Source organism: Dipodomys merriami, unplaced genomic scaffold (genome assembly GCF_024711535.1).
Source record: "Dipodomys merriami isolate MVZ:Mamm:240054 unplaced genomic scaffold, mDipMer1.0.p SCAF_9, whole genome shotgun sequence".
Classification (NCBI taxonomy): Eukaryota; Metazoa; Chordata; class Mammalia; order Rodentia; family Heteromyidae; genus Dipodomys; species Dipodomys merriami.
In genome coordinates this window covers 18,732,354-18,752,349 of record NW_027206512.1, presented here as the reverse complement: position 1 = coordinate 18,752,349, position 19,996 = coordinate 18,732,354, and the positions used below count along the sequence as shown (strand labels likewise).

General features: G+C 38.4%; 1 protein-coding gene across 2 annotated transcripts in view; it reads left to right on the top strand.

Annotated features, from left to right (window-relative positions):
- Fras1 (Fraser extracellular matrix complex subunit 1) overlaps positions 1 to 19,996 on the top strand; it is a 442,940-nt gene that overhangs the window by 321,392 nt on the left and 101,552 nt on the right. For both annotated transcript variants that reach the window (XM_070012597.1, XM_070012596.1), the window contains exons 33-38: positions 1 to 70; positions 1,496 to 1,633; positions 4,395 to 4,427; positions 10,846 to 10,977; positions 12,217 to 12,336; positions 14,728 to 14,975. The exon at positions 1 to 70 is cut by the window's left edge and continues 45 nt beyond it. In XM_070012597.1, the coding sequence (XP_069868698.1) occupies positions 1 to 70; positions 1,496 to 1,633; positions 4,395 to 4,427; positions 10,846 to 10,977; positions 12,217 to 12,336; positions 14,728 to 14,975 (741 nt within the window). The remainder of the gene's footprint in view (positions 71 to 1,495; positions 1,634 to 4,394; positions 4,428 to 10,845; positions 10,978 to 12,216; positions 12,337 to 14,727; positions 14,976 to 19,996) is intronic.

Genomic DNA, 19,996 nt, shown 5'->3' with positions numbered 1-19,996 from the left:
TTTGTGAACACTGAGAGCCCTGCTGGAAAGATCACATACAATATCACTCTACCTCTGCACCCGAGTCAAGGTAAGATGTTCAATAAGGCATCTTTCCAGTGATGCTGTTGTTAAGAAATTGTAGACCAGTCCTAAAACCTTGGCATTTTTGATGTTTGTATATATATCGATTCTCATTGAAAGTTTAGGAAAGAACTAGTATTAACACTCCATGCTCCCATCCTCTAGTTTGGATCTAAAAGAGAGAGGGACAAGTGCAGATGTTGGCTTTGGCCCTGATAGCCTGTCCTGTAGAATGTCATGCCACTGAATTGAGTGCCCCCACTAGCCCAGGAACAGGATCAGTCACACATACTCATTGTCTCTTGAGGCAGAAACACCCTGACGATGTTGTGATGGGTGAGCATATCAAACTGAGCAAGTGTTGAGGACAAGGTCTACCAGAGCCCCAAGAGGGCTGAGCCATACATATCTAGTTTCTTTCCCAATCAGATTAGTCACTCCTCCTGTCATAGACGATGTGGAAATGTGAGCCCCACCATCAGTCTCCAGCCTTTAGCTCTTTTAACACTAGGCTTGACCTGTGCCTAACAGAGGTCTACCATCCCTCACAAAAAGGAGATTAGATGCTTCTATGACAGTTCTGCTCCCGCCTTTGAGACTGCTCCCCGAAGATCAACTCCTACCATTATCAAAAATCCCCAAGGAGAAATAAAAATGTAGAGATTAAACTCCATGACTCTTTTGATAAAGACCAACGAAATTAACAGTCTAGAAGTCATCTTCTCCTTCTTTAATCTGCTCAATTGTAGCTAGTAGTTCTGTCCGCAGTGCCAGTTCTTTTCAAACCAACAGGCAAGGCTGTCTTTCTGCAGAATGACTATTAGTCACTCAGCCTTTTATAAGGTGAATTAGTTCTACACTAAGCCCTCCTTCTAAAGAGTGAATAAAATATGGAAGATAAACACAGCATCAGTCCAGTGCCTGCAAAATTTATGAACACAGGCAAACCTGAAGCCCTTAAAGCACTGATCACAAGCCAACTCCTTAGAATGATCAAGATCTGTGCCACAGTTGCCAAAGTACCTCCCAGAGTCTGAGGAAATTCTAAAGCAAGCAGAGAAAGCTGAGAAAAAGATCTCTTTACAGCCTCATCAGAAGACCAATCTGTGGGAATCTCTCAGGGACTTTGACTTAAATTGAAACTCAGTTGTGAAGGTCTGTGGTTATGGTACTGTGTCCACACCTTCTGGAATGATGTGCTCTAAGCTCTATTAGGGGCAATGGTTCTCTTCTTACCGTGGAATGTGTAACATGAATCCTGATCAAGCAGATTTGCTCTTTCCTTGAATCATTGAAGAACAGTGACAAGGAACAACCAGAGACCATTTGTTTCTGGAAGATACATCTCCTACCTGTGACCAAGGCAGGCTTTGTGGTTCTGGCCATCCTATCAGTGTGACAGTGGATGCTCATGCCAATCTCATCCTCCCAGGTATCATCGAGCACAGGGATCAGCCTCACTCTCCTATCCAGTATTTCACACAGGAAGATGTTAACCAGGGCAAAATCCTGTACCGTCCACCCTCTGCAGCCCCCCACCTCCAGGAGATTATGGCCTTCTCCTTCGCTGGTAATGAATGCTCTCATCTGCTTTGAGATCTGTGGATATTCCTGGGTAGCTTGCAACCTATCAGTTCAGCATGTGCCTTGGGCTCACTTTCATTTTTCCCCCCATTAATTCATGCACAAAGGTATGTACTTTTTTAGTAAACTGATATTTTGTAGCACCTATGTGCCAGTCACCGAGGGAGGCCTTGGAGATATGGAGGTGAGACACAGACCCTCTTCTTGGCCTGTGTGAGGATCTAGAGATGGAGGCAAGTAGATTAAACAATCCCAGTAATGAATGTTTATTTCGAGACAGATAAGAACCCTGGAAAAGAAGAAACATGTTAATGGTGAAATTAAAATGACAAGACAGACGTTGGCTGAGGGCTTCGTGGAAGATTCCTAGAAAGGAATTGGCAGAGAGTGATAGTAGAAACTAATGAAGCTAAGTGTACCTGGTCCCTGTTGGTGCAAAAAGCATTCCTGAAGGAAGAGCAGATTCCTCAGAAGAGCAGATGCCCTCTGAGCAAAGGTTGTGGTGGAGAGTGATGTTCTGGGTATCGAAAGAGGGTCAATGAGGCTGGGCATTGTTGATTAATGCCATTAATCCTCACTACACAGAAGGCTGAGATCTGAGGATCATGGTTTCAAGCCAGCCTGACAATGAAAATTCATGCGACTATCTCCAAATAACCAGAAAAAAAAAAACCCAAAAACCCAGCACCTGGAAGTGGAAATGTTCCAATGGTAGAGTATCAGCCTTCATCAAAAAAGTTAAGGGATTGTGCTCTGAGTTGAAACACCAGTGCTGACAGAGAGAGAGAGAGAGAGAGAGACAGAGAGACAGAGAGACAGAGAGAGAAAGAGAGAAAGAGAGACAGAGACAGAGAGAGAGGAGAGAGAAGGAAGGAAGGAAGGAAGGAAGGAAGGAAGGAAGGAAGGAAGGAAGGAAGGAAGGAAGGAAGGAAGGAGGGGGGAAGGAAGGAGGGGGGGAATGGGCAGGAGGGAGGGAAAATAAGTTAGCATGAAAGAGAGAGAAAGAGAAAACGAGAGAAGAGTTAGTGTGTATGGCAGAGATAAGCCTGGTGACAGACTGGCTGTATAGTTCCTGAAAACCTATTAGTATTTGGGTCTTTATCCCAATGACAACCCGGTGGAGGTTTGAAAATGCAGGCAATGGCTTTCTTAAGGAACTTTTTTTTTTAATTTAATTTTATTTTATTTGTGAACATACTGTACAGAGGAGTTACAATTACATGGGCAGGATAATGCGTACATTTCTTACCAAGCATTGCAGCCTCCTCCTTTGTTTACCCTTCACATCCCTTCCCAGCTTCCCCCCTCCCCCCCAATCTGGAGAAGGATTAAGGAACTTTTTGACTGTAATGATGAACAGGGACTTGGAGATTGGGACAGGCCAGGGGTGAGTGGAGTTCAACAGGGAGGGGCTTCCTGAACCCCAGGAACTATTCCCTGTGGGGATGAGAATGTTACTGACCTGGGATTAATAATAAGGATTTGACATAAGAGAGCTATTTGTTTTTAAGACTGAGGAAAGTTGATGACATTTTTCATGAAGGCAGTGCAATGAATTAGGATAGCCTTAAAACTGACCACTGTATCTATTGCACTGATCCAGGGATCAAAGAAGCACTGGTTGTGAGTCCCTAAAGATTTTTATGTCTTGGGATGATTCTAAAAATCTTGGAGCCTGTTTCATTTACAGTTGTTAAGATGTGTGCTCCACAGAACATGATGAATATATGGTGTTATTTTTATAAAGTAGATTTATTCATATTGAACAGCTGCCTGTTGGGGTGGTGGGTGGCTGGTGATGTTTTTTCTATTTGGGGCATTTTTAATTGACATAATATTTGTACATATTTATGGAGATAAAAATCACACATGCATAATAAGTATAATGATCATATCAGGGTGATTATTAATAGCCCTCAAAGAAGTACAGCTGATGTTCTCTTGTGGTAGTTAACTTGGGTTAAATAATTAGAGGGTTTTTTTAAATTATGGTAAGCATATAAAGTATTTGTCATTATTTAATAGAAGTTCAATCATTTAGAATGTGGTGAACTATTCAATTAGATTGAAAATCACTAAGGGTGTGTAGAGGTCATTTCTCTGAGGAGTACCCCTAGTGTTTAGTAACCGGGTAACTAATAGCCCATGAAAATGTTCTCAGTTCCCTGTCCCCTACTTTAGGAGACCTACTTTCCAAGAAACTCAGGATATCCTAGGATTAGAGGATCAACTGTGCTTGCAGTAATTTCCGAATTTGCTATACTTACCTTGGTTCCTCGAGTCACTTCAGAGAGAGCAGAGTCCCATTCTGTATAATCTACAGGATAAATGCCACAAGATAAATCTCTCACACGGTTACAGTGTGTAAATCAATGTCCCAGGCATCACTCAATTCTACAATGGAATTGACCCACCTAGAGTACTGTCAGTGATATACAACATCACCCACGTTTGTCAATTTATAGGATTTTATGTCCTGATAAAATGGGATCTGAATGAATGTATTATAAATCACTCTAACGGCTGTGAGATAAAATTATTCTGCTATGTAGTTCCTTTTGCTATTTGAAATTAATGCTTGCATCATTAAATTCAACATAACATTAGCAGGTGATCTACTGATCATTTCTTCAATCAGAATAATTTAGAATAAAATATCTAACCTCTGTCCCATATTTTGTGTTTTCTCTATCTGCCACTGATTCTGAAATATTTCCTAAACTGGCTTTCTCTCTTAACTCTTTTAGGTCTCCCAGAATCAGTGAAATTCCACTTCACAGGTAAAGACTTTAATACCAGTGTTATTAGAATGGAATGTTTTCTTCCTTTGTTTACTTGTTCTTTTTGCTACCTTCATTGTTACTTTAAGCTATCTTCTAAATTGTATTAAAACTCACATGACCTTTCTTCCAAAACAGAATTCGTCTAAAATAATCACATGGTTAAATAGTAATTGCTTAGTTTTATATTCATAGAAATAATCAAAGGTTGGGCTGGGAAGGTGGCTGCCTTGCATGCATGAGGCCCTGGGTTCGATTCCTCAGCACCACATACACAGAAAAGGCCGGAAGTGGCACTGTGGCTCAAGTGATAGAGCACTAGCCTTGAGCTGAAGAGCTGAGGGACAGTGCCCAGGCCCAGAGTTCAGGCCCGACAACCGACAAAAAAAAAAAAAAAAAAAAAGAAAGAATCCAAGGTGTTAAAAATTAATGTTATTTAAGCCATAATTCAACTCACCTTAATATTTGTTTAAAAGAAATAATAGTATTAATATCTTAGACTCTGGACCAGACATCCTGAAGTTCAGCTTGCTGTGGGAGTTTTTCATCTTCCTTAAATCTGAATTCATCATTCATCAAAAAGATAGAAATAATAATAGTAAAACTTCCAGAACAGTGATTGTTATATAATCACCCTTGTATTAAACTCAGCTCTTGCACAGTGACTGTAGTTAGTCTTAAAAAAATTATCTTTAAGTTGTTGTACAGAGGGGTTTCAATTCAACATGTCAGTTTGTGAGAACTGTATCATGATCCATATCATCCCTTTTATCATTCTCCTTTATCTCTTCTACCCCATTTATCTCCTCAATTTACCTGGTTCTGTTTCCACATATGTGCATTGAATATTATAACTACATTTGCCTATGCTTTCTCTGTTTGTCTCTTCTCCCCCACCCTGACCTCACACCTCTACAACTTATAGTCCCGCTTTCTGGTATTTTTGTTAAACTTAAGTTAGTTTTTCAAAGGAGTTATACCATAGGAATCTTCCCTTGGAGGTACCATACTTTAGTTGATATGTTTGTGCTTATGTACTTCATCTTGAATAGAGCCAGTTATTGAATGCTTTGACACTAGAGGGAGAATTCCTATGACCCTAAGTGTGAGTGTGAGTTGAAAACTGTATACAGAATTTTCAGCACCCCAGGTTAAGTTCACACTACAACAGAAGCTGCATGCCAGTCAGCCAAAGCAGAATCAAACCTGGAGTCCATGTTGAAGCAACATAAAGACAAGTTTTCTTGCTGAGGTCAGACTAACAATAAATGGAATCTTTAAGTAACTTCAGTTAGAATTGATGATTCTGTTGGAAACAACCTTCCATGTGTTCTTTCATATAGTTCATGTAAGAAGAAATCTTGATGGGATAGAAACTTCCAGCCTTTCTTCTTTGAGAGCTAAAAATCACACTTGAGTCACAAGTAATTTCCAATATTGTGTCCATGCTGATATGAACCCACTGTCCATTCATAGTGACAGACCACAAAGTAATTTATATAATCAGTACTAATATAAAACAATTTCTTTGACCTTTTCAAAACAACTCAGGAAATATTGCCTTACTTCTAAAGATAGATATTATTTTCAGTATTCTCAAGCTTAGGATACTAAAGATCAACAAGAATAAATCATCTGTCCAGGTTTCCATCACGCATGTAAAAAGCAGAATAAGGATTTTAACGTAAGCCCCTGACTCAGAATATGGACATGAAAAACATGTGAAATCATAGTAAGCCACAGCTTTTACCCGAAAGCTTGAGTAGGTGGAGGTTATGCATCAACTTCTCCAGGACTTTTTTAGCCTCTTATACAGAACAGAGTGATGGGCCTTGAGCTGACCGTTTTTTTATTATTTTATTTTATTTTACTGTAAAGATGCTGTGCTGAGGGGTTACAGTTACATGAGTAAGGTAATGCGTACCTTATTTGTCTAGCATTGTTACTTCTTTGCTTTTTCCTATTATCCCTTCTCTTCTCCCCCCATGCCCTCCCCAAGGCTGTAAAGTTTATTTCCAGCATAGTGTCTTGTGAGTATCATTGTTGCAATGGGCCATCCTGTGTCCTTGTTTCAGCATTTTGTTATTCCCTTTCCACTCCCCAAATTATATATGTATATATACAAGATGCAGGGTACCAAATCAAATAGTGTAACAATGGGGGATATACCATAGGGGGAAGAACATACAATCAAAAAAAATCACATAGTACATTAAAAACAACAATGACAAAGAAAAAACTCTTTTGTTCATCTCTTGGAGTTCATATCATTTAGCATCATCTTATATGGTCATATGTATGTCACTTTTGAGCTTATCTGATAAGATTATCCTAGATATATAATTATTGCAATAAGGGAAAACATGGAACCTATATTTCTTTGGGTCTGGCTTACTTCATTTAATATGATTTTTCCAAGTCTTTCCATTTCCTAACAAATGGGGAGTGTCATTCTTTCTGATGGAAGCATAGAATTCCACTATATACATATATATATATGTATCCATTTCTTGATCCATTCATCTACTGAGGGGCATCTGGGTTGGTTCCATATCTTAGCTATGGTGAATAATGCTGTGATAAACATAGTTGTGCTGGTAGCTTTAGTAAAGCCTTATTTGTGATCATTTGGGTAAATGCCCAGAAATGGGATTGCTGGATTATAAGGAAGCTTTATGTGTAGGCTTTTGAGGAACCTACATACTGCTTTCCAGAGCAGCTGAACAAGTTTAAACTCCCACCAACAATGCAGTAGGGTTCCCTTCTGGCCACATCCCCTCCAGCATCTGTTGTTATTAGATTTCTTGATTATAGCCATTCTAACTCGGTAAGGTGGAATCTCAATGTTGTTTTGAGTTGCAGTTCTTTTATGGCCAGAGAAGTTGAGCATTTCTTCATGTGTTTATTGGCCATTTTTAATTCCTCTTCAGAGAAGTCTCTCTTTAAGTCTTTTAAGTCTCTTTAAGTCTTTTAATCGGGCAGTTGTTTCTTTGAGGATTTGTTGTTGGGGGATTTAATTTTTTGAGTTCTAAGTATATTTTAGATATGAGACCCTTGTTCATTGTATGGCTAGTGAAGATCTTCTCCCAAACCATGGGCTTTCTGTTGATTTTGCTAGCTATGTTCTTTGCTGTGCGTGCAGAAACTCTGTAGTTTAATGCAATCCCATTTGTCCAACCTTTTTTTGATTTGTTGTGTTTCTTTGTCTTTACTAAGAAAATTTTGTCTTGTACCAAGGAGCCCTAAAGTTTCTCCTATTCCTGCCTGTAATGTTTTCAGGGTGTCTGCTTTTCTTTGAAGTCTTTGATCCATTTGTAGTTGATTCTGGTGCAGGGTTCTATATAAGGATCTAACTTTAGTTTTCTACAGGTGTTTAACCAGTTTTGCCAGCACCATTTGCTGAAGAGGCTGTCTTTCTTCGATTCTATTTTTTTGGCTCCTTCATCAAAGATTAGGTGTCTATAGGTCTGAGGGTTCATTTCTTTGTCTTCATTTCTATATCATTGGTCCTCAGATCTGTTCTTGTGCCAGTACCAAGCTGTTTTGATTATTATGACTATGTAGTAGAGTTTGAAGTCTGGTGTTGCTATTCCTCTAGCACTGTTCTTTCTACTAAGGATTATTTTTGCAATTCGGGTTCTTTTATTTTTTTCTACTGAAGATTTCTGTGGGTTTTTTTAAATTTTATTTTATTTTATTATTGTGAAAATACCGTACAGAGGGGCTACAATTCCGTGGGCAAGATAACAAATACATTTCTTTTCAAGCATTGTTGCCTCCTCCTTTGTTTCCCCTTCCTTGTTTTTGTTGTTGAAGTTCAACTTTTGGAATCTAGTAACAACAAAGCCATCTCCTTTAGGAGACTTTGTAAGGGAGAATTGTAAATTGGGCAGATAATGAGCTAATGCAGCAACAAGCCCAAGCTCTGACATTAAGCCATCGGAAGAAGGAGAAAAGCTCATTTTGGTTAGTCAGTTAAGATGAGAAAGAAGGCTTATGTTCCTGACTTGACTGGCTTCATGACAAGCACAGATGCTCTGGGGAGCAGTTCTGAGCAAGGAATACACATGAGACAAATGATACCTGCATGGAGCTTTTAACCCAAAGAGGCAAAAACATTGCTTAAAGAGAGGGCTGGGTATGTAATTGCTATCATTTTGATTATAATTCTTGTGCTTCCTTTCAAAGCACTGATTGTACCTGATTTATTTTTCTGGGTATGTAATATACACTGGCAAATAGCATTCTTCCATATAATAGAAAGCTGTGCTTTGGTCATATTAAGCAGCTGTGTGCTAGGCCCAAAGCTCTTTGAGTTTTAAATCCTGTCATTTTCTTCTTTGCAAAATAAAAATGTTAAAGTCATCTCAGGCATTTAAAAGGAAAGCAAAGCCAGGACCTGGTGGCTGTGTTCCTTGCTGCCCTGGAGGCTGAGATGGAGGATCTTGGTTCAAAACCAACCCCAATAGGAAAGTTCCTGAGGTTCTTATCTCCAATTAACTACCAAAAACTGGAAAGTAGATATCTGGTTCAAGAGCACCAGCCTTGAACAAAAAAGCTAAGGGACAGTGTCCTGGACCTGAGTTCAAGTCCTACCCAGTACCTGTGTGTGTGTGTGTGTGTGTGCGCGCGCGCACATGCATGCCCATACACACACACACACACACACAACATAAAGCAAATACACATAGAGTAAAGCACATACACACACACACACACACACACACACACACACACACACACAGAGTAAAGCAAACACAGAGTGATAGCAAATGAAATAAATCTATTTTGCAATTACTGATTTTTATTTAACATGGAGGTTCCTCACTTTCAAGGGCCTCCTGAATCCACTGAAATATATGGAAAAGTTAATAGTATGTTTGTCCACAAACATTTATAAATTTAGAATAATCTGCCCCTATTTGTGATGACCCAGGAGAACGAAGATGGAACATAAACACACAAGCAGCAACAATAGTTTTTACAAGTGACTGAATGTCCAGAGTCCTAAAACCTTTGTTGTCATGTCCAGAGGGGCTACTTCAGGATTGCCCTAGGACATGGAATGTACCTTATAAAGACTAGCAGTGTCTTTGAGATGTTTCAAGGATAAGACAAGGAAGTGGTGCTGTGGCTCAAGCGGTAGACCGCTCACCTTGAGCTGAAGAGCACAGGGACAGAGCCCAGGCCCAGAGTTCAAGCCCTACAACCGGCAAAAACAAAAACAAACAAACAAACAACAAAAAAAGGATAAGACAAATCTGAAACCTAAATGGAATCATTACTAGGAGTCACTGAGCAATGCCTTGGTTTGATTAATTAGAAGACAGGTAGATACTGACTTGCTACTGGGCCTAGAAGAAGTGCCAGTATCCCTCCAAGTCTGGCCTTTACAGAGAAATAAGAGATAAGAGCAGAAATAAGAGTCAAGGGTCAAGCCCTTTTGTCTTCATTTCCCTTTGTTGATGAGTGTTCTCAGGGGTGCAGGTAATCCAGGGAAGTAAAATTGGAGGTCACTGTTTTTCTCACAAAGGTGTTGTTTATTATGACATTGTGCATAATTAGCAGGTAAAAATGAATTCTGTTCCTTCCAAACCAATATTATGGCAGACATTTTCTATCTTTTCAAAAGTTATTTTCTAATGATACAAATACACTATTAAAAGAAAATACTAGCTGAGTGCCCATGATTCACACCTATAATCATAACTACTTAGGAAGCTGAAATCTGAGGATCAAAGTTTAAAGCCAGTCCGAGCAGAAACATACTAGTGAGACTCTTATCTTCAATTGACCACTCAAAAACAAGAAATGGAGCTGTGGCTCGAAGCAGTAGAGCACTAGTTTTGAGCAAAAGAGCTCAGGGAGAGTGCCTAGACCCTGAATTCAAGCCCCACAACCGACAAAAAAGAAAGAAAAAATAAGGTGTTTTTCAGAAATACCAGAGGAATTAACCGAATCAGAAAACATTTCTCTAAATAAAAACTTTTATCAAGATCATGTAAGAGTATATATTTTGGATTACTTTCCACTAATGTTTATCAGAATCATCTTGTTTTTCAAGTACGCTCTTAGAATGACTTTGGTTTGATGATCCTTTCTCCTTTTTCTTTTTAAATAATTTCTTATTTTGAAAATACTGTACAGACGGGTTACATTTACATGAGCAAGGTAATGAGTACATTTCTTAACAAGCATTATTGCCTCCTCTTTGGTTTTATTTATAGAAAAGCTTTGTTAGAATAGTCCACAGAATCTTAATTGCTTGCTTACTTTTTCCATCTCTAAGCATCTCTTAAAGTGTTAAAAATAATCTGAAAAGGCTTCTAGCTATGTATTTGTGGAAAGAACCTGAAGTTGACCAGACTACAAGTTGATTTATATTTATGTACATGCTCATGTATGTTTAACTTCCTAGTTTCTGATGGACAGCACACAAGTCCAGAGATGGCCCTCACCATCCATTTACTTCCTGCTGATCAGCAGCCACCAACCTTTCAGGTCACAACTCCTATGCTCAAGGTCAGCCCAGGAGGCCGCACTTCTATAGGTGAGATCTGGGACCATAGAAGAAACATGACTTTGGGAATAGTACCATATTTTAGCAGTAATTCTTTTGCAAGCTTCTTGATAGTAGCCAAAAAGCAGTGACCTCCTTTCCAAGAAGTGTGGGCATTCTTATTCAAATAGAAGCAGCACAGGGAGAAGGAAATAAACTCTTCTGAGGCCAACCTTGTGATGGAATGCAACACAGAATTTATTTCCCACTCTCTAGGAGTTTGATTTGTTGTCTTCCCTGAAATATAAAGTCACAGCAGAGAGGAGAATGAAGGGGAGAAGATTGCAATGACTGCTTTTGTTTACTATTTAGAAAGTAAAGAAAAAATAGGAGAAATGACAAATCACAATAACCTTTAGAAGAGTTGGTCTAGTTACTTCGCTCATGACTTTATATACTTCTATAGTATGCTTACTCTTTAGAAGTTCATTTCTTCTTTTACCGAGGGACATTTTACTGACAAATAATGGACTGGTGATTTTTTGTTAGGTGCACTCTGTGGATCCTTATGTAATTTCTTTGTATGGGGTTTTGTCGAAAAGTAATTGTTGGGGCTGAGTGAAGTGATCCATAGCCATAATCTCAGCTATGCAGGAAGTAGAGGTATGAAAATCATACTGTGAGGTCAGCCCAAGCAAAACTATGAAATTGAAAATTTTGAAAGCCAAAAGGTCTGTTGGTGTAGCTCAAATGATAGAACACTTGCCCATCATGTGTAAGGCCTTGAGTTCAACCTCCAATCCCACCAAAAGAAAAGTTATCAAACTTATATTAAAAAAATGTCATTTTTGTTCCATTCATCATTTTCATAATGGCCCAAGTGGCTATCATTAAACTTGGCTCTCCTGGTAGATTCAGGAAAGTGAGAAGAGAAGAAATAATTAAAAGCAAAACCAGTTTATGCGAGTATTTTCTGGAAGAAAAGCTGCCTTAGCTGTTAAGAACTGACCTACTTCTGCCTTTCTTCTGTGGATGCCCTCATTTGTCTGGAAGAAAAAAGTGTTCCGAATTCAGAGCTACCTAAATACTAGGTGAAGTTTTGGGGAAAACCACCTTGCAATTTGTGGATTGACTATCAACTGTTTTTCTTGATTAGAATTAAACAGTCTTCTTTGATAACATATTACCCACAAACCGGCCTACAGCTTGGCCGATGGTGTTAATGCATACAGAGTATACGTTGGTGCTGTACTTATTCTCTTTTACCATAATTTCTTCTCCTTGCTGCAGGCCTGCAAATGGTGGTAAGAGGTGCTGAGACAGCCCTTAGAGAACTCTTCTTTGAACTTCAGAAACCTCCAAAGCATGGCATGCTGGTTAAGTACGAGGCCCGAGCACCCATGACTGCAGGTATCTGAACTCTGTGTGCTTGGTCTGCTTAGAGGAATTTTTTCCTCTACAATTAATTTTAGGTGAAGTGTCTTTGCAGGATAAAACTATGAGGCGGTATTTCCTTTGGTGCTTTTGTCTGTTGGTTTAGTTTGGCACTTCTGCCCATGCCCCTTCCTTACCCTTCACATACCCCTAGTTCTACTCTAAAAGCTGAGGAGCTGCTTCCTGAAATGGGAAGTGAAGACTGGTTTCTGAAGCTTGAAAATGACTTTATAACAGCACCTCAGGAACTATCCTCTTCTGTTTCCCTGTTGCTTTTTCCTACAGATTAATTTGTATGTCTTAGTTTATTAGGTGAATCTTTACAATCATTTTTGCATTATGGTTCTGCTAATATTAGCTTTGTGTATCCATTTTTTTTAAAGGATAATGTTTTAAAAATAGAAAATACATTGTTGAGGTATTATGTAAGCCAGGTAATACTGTGGTGATTGACCAGCTTTTTAAGAAAGTAGGCTTTCTCTGATGAGAGAGAGACAAAGATACAGAGAGACAGAGAGAGAGAGACGGGGGGGGGGGAGATTGGTTCAGATGTACAGAAGAGCACAAAGAACACACATATTTTTTAAACTGTAAGGCCTTGTATATCAAAATGAATATTATTCCCTCAATCATAGTTACCCAAGAATGCCCTATCTTATGACAATAACAATCCATACTTTCTCAAAACCTTAACATGGTTTCTTTGAGAGATGTACTAATGTGTTCTTTTGAAATTCTTCAGTGGAGCAAATCTTTGCCCTTAAAAGCAGATTGAATTCTTAAGAACAATTAATAGGCATTTGGGAGTCACAAAGGTAGACTTCTTTAAATGTACTGAAGAATTGTCATCAGAATAGCTTTTGAAGCATCCTAAGGGATCTATTTTAAGGGTATAATGGTCATTGCCCTGTTTCTTTAATACTACATTCACCCTATATTTGTGTAGTTAATATGTAAGACCTGAAGATGTTTATAGTTAGTTTTATTACCTTGCTTTAAACATAGTGCCCCTAACACTAGTAAAACAGAATAACACAATACTGAAAAAGACGACTGAGGATGAATATAGAAATCCATTTTTATTATATAGTACCAAATTATTTATTTTATTTTTATTTATTTGGGGGGGGGTCTGGTCATGGGGCCTGAACTCTGGGCCTGGGTGCTGTCCCTCAGTTCTTCAGCTCAAGGCTAGCACTCTACGACTTGAGCTACAGTGCCACGTCTGGCTTTTTTCTTTTTGCTTATGTGGTGCTGAGGAATCAAACCCCAGGCCTCATGCATACAAGGCAAGCGCTCTACCATTGAGCCACCTTCCCAGCCCAGTACCAATTTTAATAGCAAATAATCTATCTGAAAATAGCACTTGGGAAGCCTAGTTCTTCTACTGAGTTGTGTGGAATGATTAGGACCATGGAAGTAGAGGCAGTTGTCATAATAAAAGTTCTATGACAAAAAAAATCTTGGAGAAATTGTAATATTCTAATATTCTAATCATTCTTAAAGTTGAAAACATATATTCAAATTGTGTTTATTCTCATTTTCCCCAAACTTGGATAAACTTGAAACTTTTTCCGAAATACACATATCTAATCTACTATGAATTAGTATTCTTGACTGTTCAGCTCAAGTTTCTAACTTCAAGTATATTTTCCCTCCCTCCCTTCCTTCCTTCCTTCCTTCCTTCCTTCCTTCCTTCCTTCCTTCCTTCCTTCCTTCTTTCCTTCCTTCCTTCCTTCCTCCCTCCCTCCCTCCCTCCCTTCCTTCTTTCCTTCCATCTTTCTCCCTCCTTTCCCCTCCTCTTTCCTCTCTTCCTCTACTTATCCTGATGATGAAAACCTTGACCTTGTGCTCAGTAGACAGGTGTTCTACTACTAGTCCTCAAGTATATTTTTCAATTCTTAATTTAAAAAAAACCACACCTTATACCTCCAATTGCAATGAAGATTTCTTAAAAGCTCATGTAGAATAATGAGATTCCAGAAGAGCTATCATAAAAAATGGAAGCTCATTCTTTGTTCTGAACCAAGAGGAATTAAGGAGTGTATTGAAGGCAGATTTTAGCTCAGTAAGATTCAGAACCTTAAAGATCAAAATAAATTAGAACTCTCTTTAGAAGTATACACTACCTTGTTAAACAGGTTCTTACCTTGAAAAGTGGAAAGACAGGCTAACATACCCTTTTTTTAAGAGGGATGTAAAAGGAAGCAAGCCTGTATTGGGTGGACAACTGGACTAATTAGGTTATAAGTCCTACAGTTTATAATTCTATATGTACTTTGAAATTCTGAGAACAAAGGTGCTATATAAATGAAAGGCATTGTTCCAAGAGATAATTGGCTTTGCAATTTGTTTTGTTCTTTCAAGGTGATATGTTTACATATGATGATATTGAGAAAAATGCTCTACAGTACATTCATGATGGCTCCTCTGCTCAGGAGGACAGCATGGAGATCTCAGTCACAGATGGCCTCACAGTGATGACGTCAGAAGTGAGAGTCCAGGTGTCCCTGCCCGAGGACCAAGGGCCTCGGCTGGCTGATGGCTCCTCTCTAAACATTACTGTGGGTAGTCAAAGCACAGCCGTAATTACCAGGTCACACCTTGCTTATGTGGTAAGTCCTTGCATTTCTTTCTCCTTATTTCTCCAGGGCATCTTCTGACTAGGCTGACTAGAAAACTCACCCAAGGAACCTGTTGTTCAGCAGTATCACACCAGCCTACCAAGCATGAGTCCCAGAGCCTCAGTTCAAACCCTCCCCCCATTCCACCAAAATAAACAAATAAATAAATAAATGAGAGGGAGAGAGGGAGGGAAAGATGGAGGAGGGAAGGAAGAAAAAGAGGAAAGAAGAAAGAGCCATCAAGGCTGAGTATTTGAGACTACAGGTATATGACCATAAAAAGAACCCTTTTCTCAGCTTCTATTGTTAGGAGGACTTACACTGGTTTTTCCTGGTCAACTGGTTTTTCCCAGTGTCATGGAGGTAGACATAAATTCATCCAACTCTGGTGACTATACAAAAAATAGGGGTTGTTGACTGTCAGTGGGTAACAAACAATGAAAACATTGCCTTGTCAGAACAGCCAAGTTCCATTGTTTAAGTGCCAGCCGTAGCCTTTCAAATAAGAATTTTCAGCAAAGAGCATTTTAGAAGAATTTTCCTGGTCATTGACTAATAGGTAACAGTTGTGTTTGGGCTCCCATTAGAGGAAAACCATTTCTCACCAGCTTTGGCCTCCTCCTTTTAAGAGTGTTTTCTGACAGAATAAGAGTCATTGTTGATAGTGTCACTGCAGATTTCTTAGGCAGGTTCACTGACTCACCTCCCATGTCCTGCCCCAAGAGACACAGTATAGCTAGAGGCCAAGGGAGAAATAAGGACTCTGGAGTTCCCCCAAGTCTGGCCCTAACTTGATAAGTGGTCCTGGGTAATTAAACTCAAATCTTCCTTCTTTGATTCTACATCTGGGACTAAGGATAATGAGTATAATTAATCTTATTTTGCAGTACTGTGTACTGTAAACAAATAGTTATTCCTATGTAAACATTATAATGAGTTGTTTTTATAATGCCTTAAAAGGAAGAATAATTGTCTGAATGGCAATCATTCTTACTACTGTATTTTTCTTTTAGTAATCTTAAAATTCTAATGGATGATCTGACCCTTTTCTTCATTTTCTTTCTTTCTCTCTTTCTCTTCTTTTTTTTTCTTCTTCTTCTTCTTTTTTTCACTATAGAGTTTTAAGTAATTCTTCTCTGAGCTAAAGAATCATTATAAAACCCAGTACTGAATAGTAGCATGTTAGGGAAAGTGTTGACCTAGAAACATTTGCTTTTGCACAGATTTTCCATTTAAATTGTGTTTTCTTAAATTATGGGAAACTGCATTCCACATTGATCATTGGTTCCTCTTGTGGGTCTACTATAGTTTTGGAAAAGCTTCAATTTTTAATTGATACATTATTTTTTATCATGGATTATGACCTTTTGAATCCTATGAAACTCATAAATTCATAAAAATGTATGAATTCAGAGTCAATCAATAGATAACCAAAGCTTGAAAAATGTTCAACAGACCAAAAAAGCATTCCAGGTACACTTCCTGCCCATTAACTGCATATTATAACCTGTCTATCAAGATACAAGTCCATTGACAACTGAATATATTTTCAAAAACTAATTAAATGTCCAAAAGTGGGATTTCTGGGTCATAGGGGAGCTCTGTGTGGAGTCTTTTGAGGAACCTTCATACTGCTTTCCAAAGTAGTTGAATAAGTTTACACTCCTACCAACAATTCAGTAGAGTTCCCTTTTGGCCACATCCCCTCCAGCATCTGTTGTTATTAAATTTCTTGATTATAGCCATTCTGACTGGGGTGAAGTGAAATCTCAATGCTGTCTTGATTTGCATTTCTTTTATGGCTAGAGAAGTTGAGCATTTCTTCATGTGTCCATTGGCCATTCTTATTTACTCTTCAGAGAAATCTCTCTTTAAGTCTTTAGCCCACTTATTGATCAGGCAGTTGTTTCTTTGAGGATTTGTTGTTGGGGGATTTAGGTTTTTGATTTCTAAGTATTTTAGATATGAGACCCTTGTCTGTTATATGGCTAATAAAGATCTTCTCCCAGTCCATGGGCTTTCTATTGATTTTGCTAGCTATGTCCTTTGCCTTGCAGAAGCTCTGCAGTTTTAATGCAATTCCATTTGTCCAACCTTTCTTTGATTTGTTGTCTTTCTGGATCTCTATTAAGAAAATTTCGTCCTGTGCCAAGGAGCCCTAGAGTTTCTCCTATTCTTTCCCATAATGTTTTCAGGGAATCTGCTTTTATTTCGAGGTCTTTGATCCATTTGGAGTTGATTCTGGTGCAGGGTGATATATATGGATATAGCTTTAGTTTTCTACAAGTGATTAACCAATTTTGCAGTACCATTTACTGAAGAGGCTATCTTTCTTCCATTCTATTTCTTTAGCTCCCATATCAAAGATTAGGTGGCTATAGGTTCATTTCTGGGTCTTAATTTCTATTCCATTGATCCTCATATCTGTTCTTGTGCCAGGACCAAGCTGTTTTGATTACTATGGCTTTGTAGTAGAGTTTGAAATTTGGAATTGATATTCCTCCAGAGCTGTTCTTTCTAATAAGGATTGTTTTTGCTATTTGGGGTCTTTTATTGTTCCATATGAATTTTTGGATTGCTTCTTCTATTTCATTGAAGCGATCACAAAAAAGATCATACCAAAGCTACCAGAACAACCATGTTTATCACAGCATTATTCACCATAGCTAAGATATGGAAACAACCCCGATGCCCCTCAGTAGAGGAATGGATCAAGAAAATGTGATTTTATATATATATATACACATATGAATTCTATGCCTCCATCAGAAAGAATGACATTGTCCCACTTGTTAGGAAATGGAAGACTTGGAAAAAAATTACATTAAGTGAAGTAAGCCAGGCCCAAAGAAACATAGGTCCCATGGTTTCCCTTGTTTGCAATGACTAATACATGTCTAGGACAAGCAGAGAAGGTCAAAGGCTATGTACATATGACCACATGAGATAATATTAAGCAAAATATACCCCAATACAGGGACACAAGTGGTTTTTTTCTTTCTTGCTCCTGTTTCTTTTGTGTGATCTTCCCCCATGGTATAGCCCCTGTTCTCACTGTGTTTGATTCTGGTGTTCTGCATCTTGTATATACATTTTTGTAATTGGAGAGGGGAAGGAGTATAGCAGAATGCTTAAATGGGGATGCACGTTGATCCATAGTGATGATGAGATGTACAGATCACTATGTTGAAAACCAACTTTACAATGTCAGGGTGGGGGGCGGTGGGGGGAGAGGTTGAGGAGGTGGAGAGGGAAAGGTAGGGAAAAAACAGAGGAGTTAACAATGCTCGATAGGAAATATACTCATTACCGTCCTCATGTAACTATAACCCCTCTGTACAGTATGTTTACAATAAAATATATATTAAAAAACTAATTAAATGTAAATTTAGCCACAGGAGCAGAATGACTCCAATGAACATTTCTAGCTTACTGAAAATATGACGTATGTCCTTAAAGACTGGACTAGGTTATGTACAACCTTCCTGTCAGTGTGGTAGAAGACTTTTATATTTAGTGTCATGGAAAGCATTTCCCAAAAATGCTAAAGCTTTCAGTGAATATCTAGGAGGCTGGAAAACCCATCTGATATGCTAGTCATGACCTGGGCAGAGTGGAAAGAGATAGGAGCATCAAAACACCAAAGGCTGTAATATGTTGGAAGAGACAAAAGGAAAAAATGAGATTTTATATAATTTGCTTTGTAATGGCTTTTTTATAGACACAGTTTGCTGTGCATTGCATGTAAACAGGTAAGGGTTTCATGCTCACCACTTCTAGGATAGTGACCATTGGCAAATTGGTTAACCACCCTTGGCCTCACTTTCCTCATCTATAATAGGATTATTAGATTAACTTTTAAAAGCTAATATATGCATTTCATATCATGTATCTAGGCACAGATATTAATTAAAGGTGTATAATTTCTAGAGACAATTGCTACTATATGGAAAAGCTAAAAGAATCTCTTGCTTGACACTATTGGCTCCTGCTTGTAGTCCTCCTGGCTACTCAGGAAGCTGAGATCTGAGGATTGTGGTTCAAAGCCAGCCAAAGCAAGGAAGTCTGTGAGACTCACATCTCCAATTATACACTAAAAAACCATAAGCTCAAGTGGTAGAGCACACACACACACACACACACACACACACACACACACACATACACACACACATACACACAGGCTCACAAATCTCAGGATAAAATACTAGAAATAAAAGGAGAATTTACTAAAAAGTCATAGATAAGATCAACAAACAGTAATAGCATTGCTATATATCAACAAAAAAAACTAGTAAATGTATCTAAAAAGATGCTACCATTTAAAATAACACTGAAGTTACAGTTTTGTGTGTGTGTGTGTGTGTGTGTGTGTGTGTGTGTGTGTGTGTGTGTGTGTGTGTGCGCGTGTGTGTGTGTTTTGGTACTGGGGCTTGAACTCAAGGCACTGTCCTTAGCTGGTGTTCTACCACTTAAGCCACAACCCCTTTGTGGAGCTACCTAAAGATAATAAAATTATAATAACAAAATAATAACATTAAACAATCATGCCTTTGGATGAAACCTAATAAAAAAAACCAGTCAGTTATACAAGAAAAATTGTAGCGCTTGACAGACATTTAAGAATCAATAAATAAATGAAGAGCTGTACGATACTCACACATAGGAATAGTTCATATAAAAAATACCAATTCTCCTACAAAATGACCTTTACTCTCAATTCAATTTCAGTCAAATCCCCAATGGATAAGCTGATTCTGAAATATATGTTAGAACCAAGGGTTAAAATTCTGAACAGAGATGTGAGGAGAGCAAGGAATCTTGTTCTACTAGATATCTAGATTTATTATAAACCTACAGTATTTATAACAGTACAGCACAGAAATATATTAGAAAGCCCAGAAATAGACCTACATGTGAACTGTAATAGAAAACAGACAGTGAGTCAGCTTTGCGGAAGCTGAAAGATTCCTCACAACCTGACACTACACAGCCATTATTCATATGGCCAA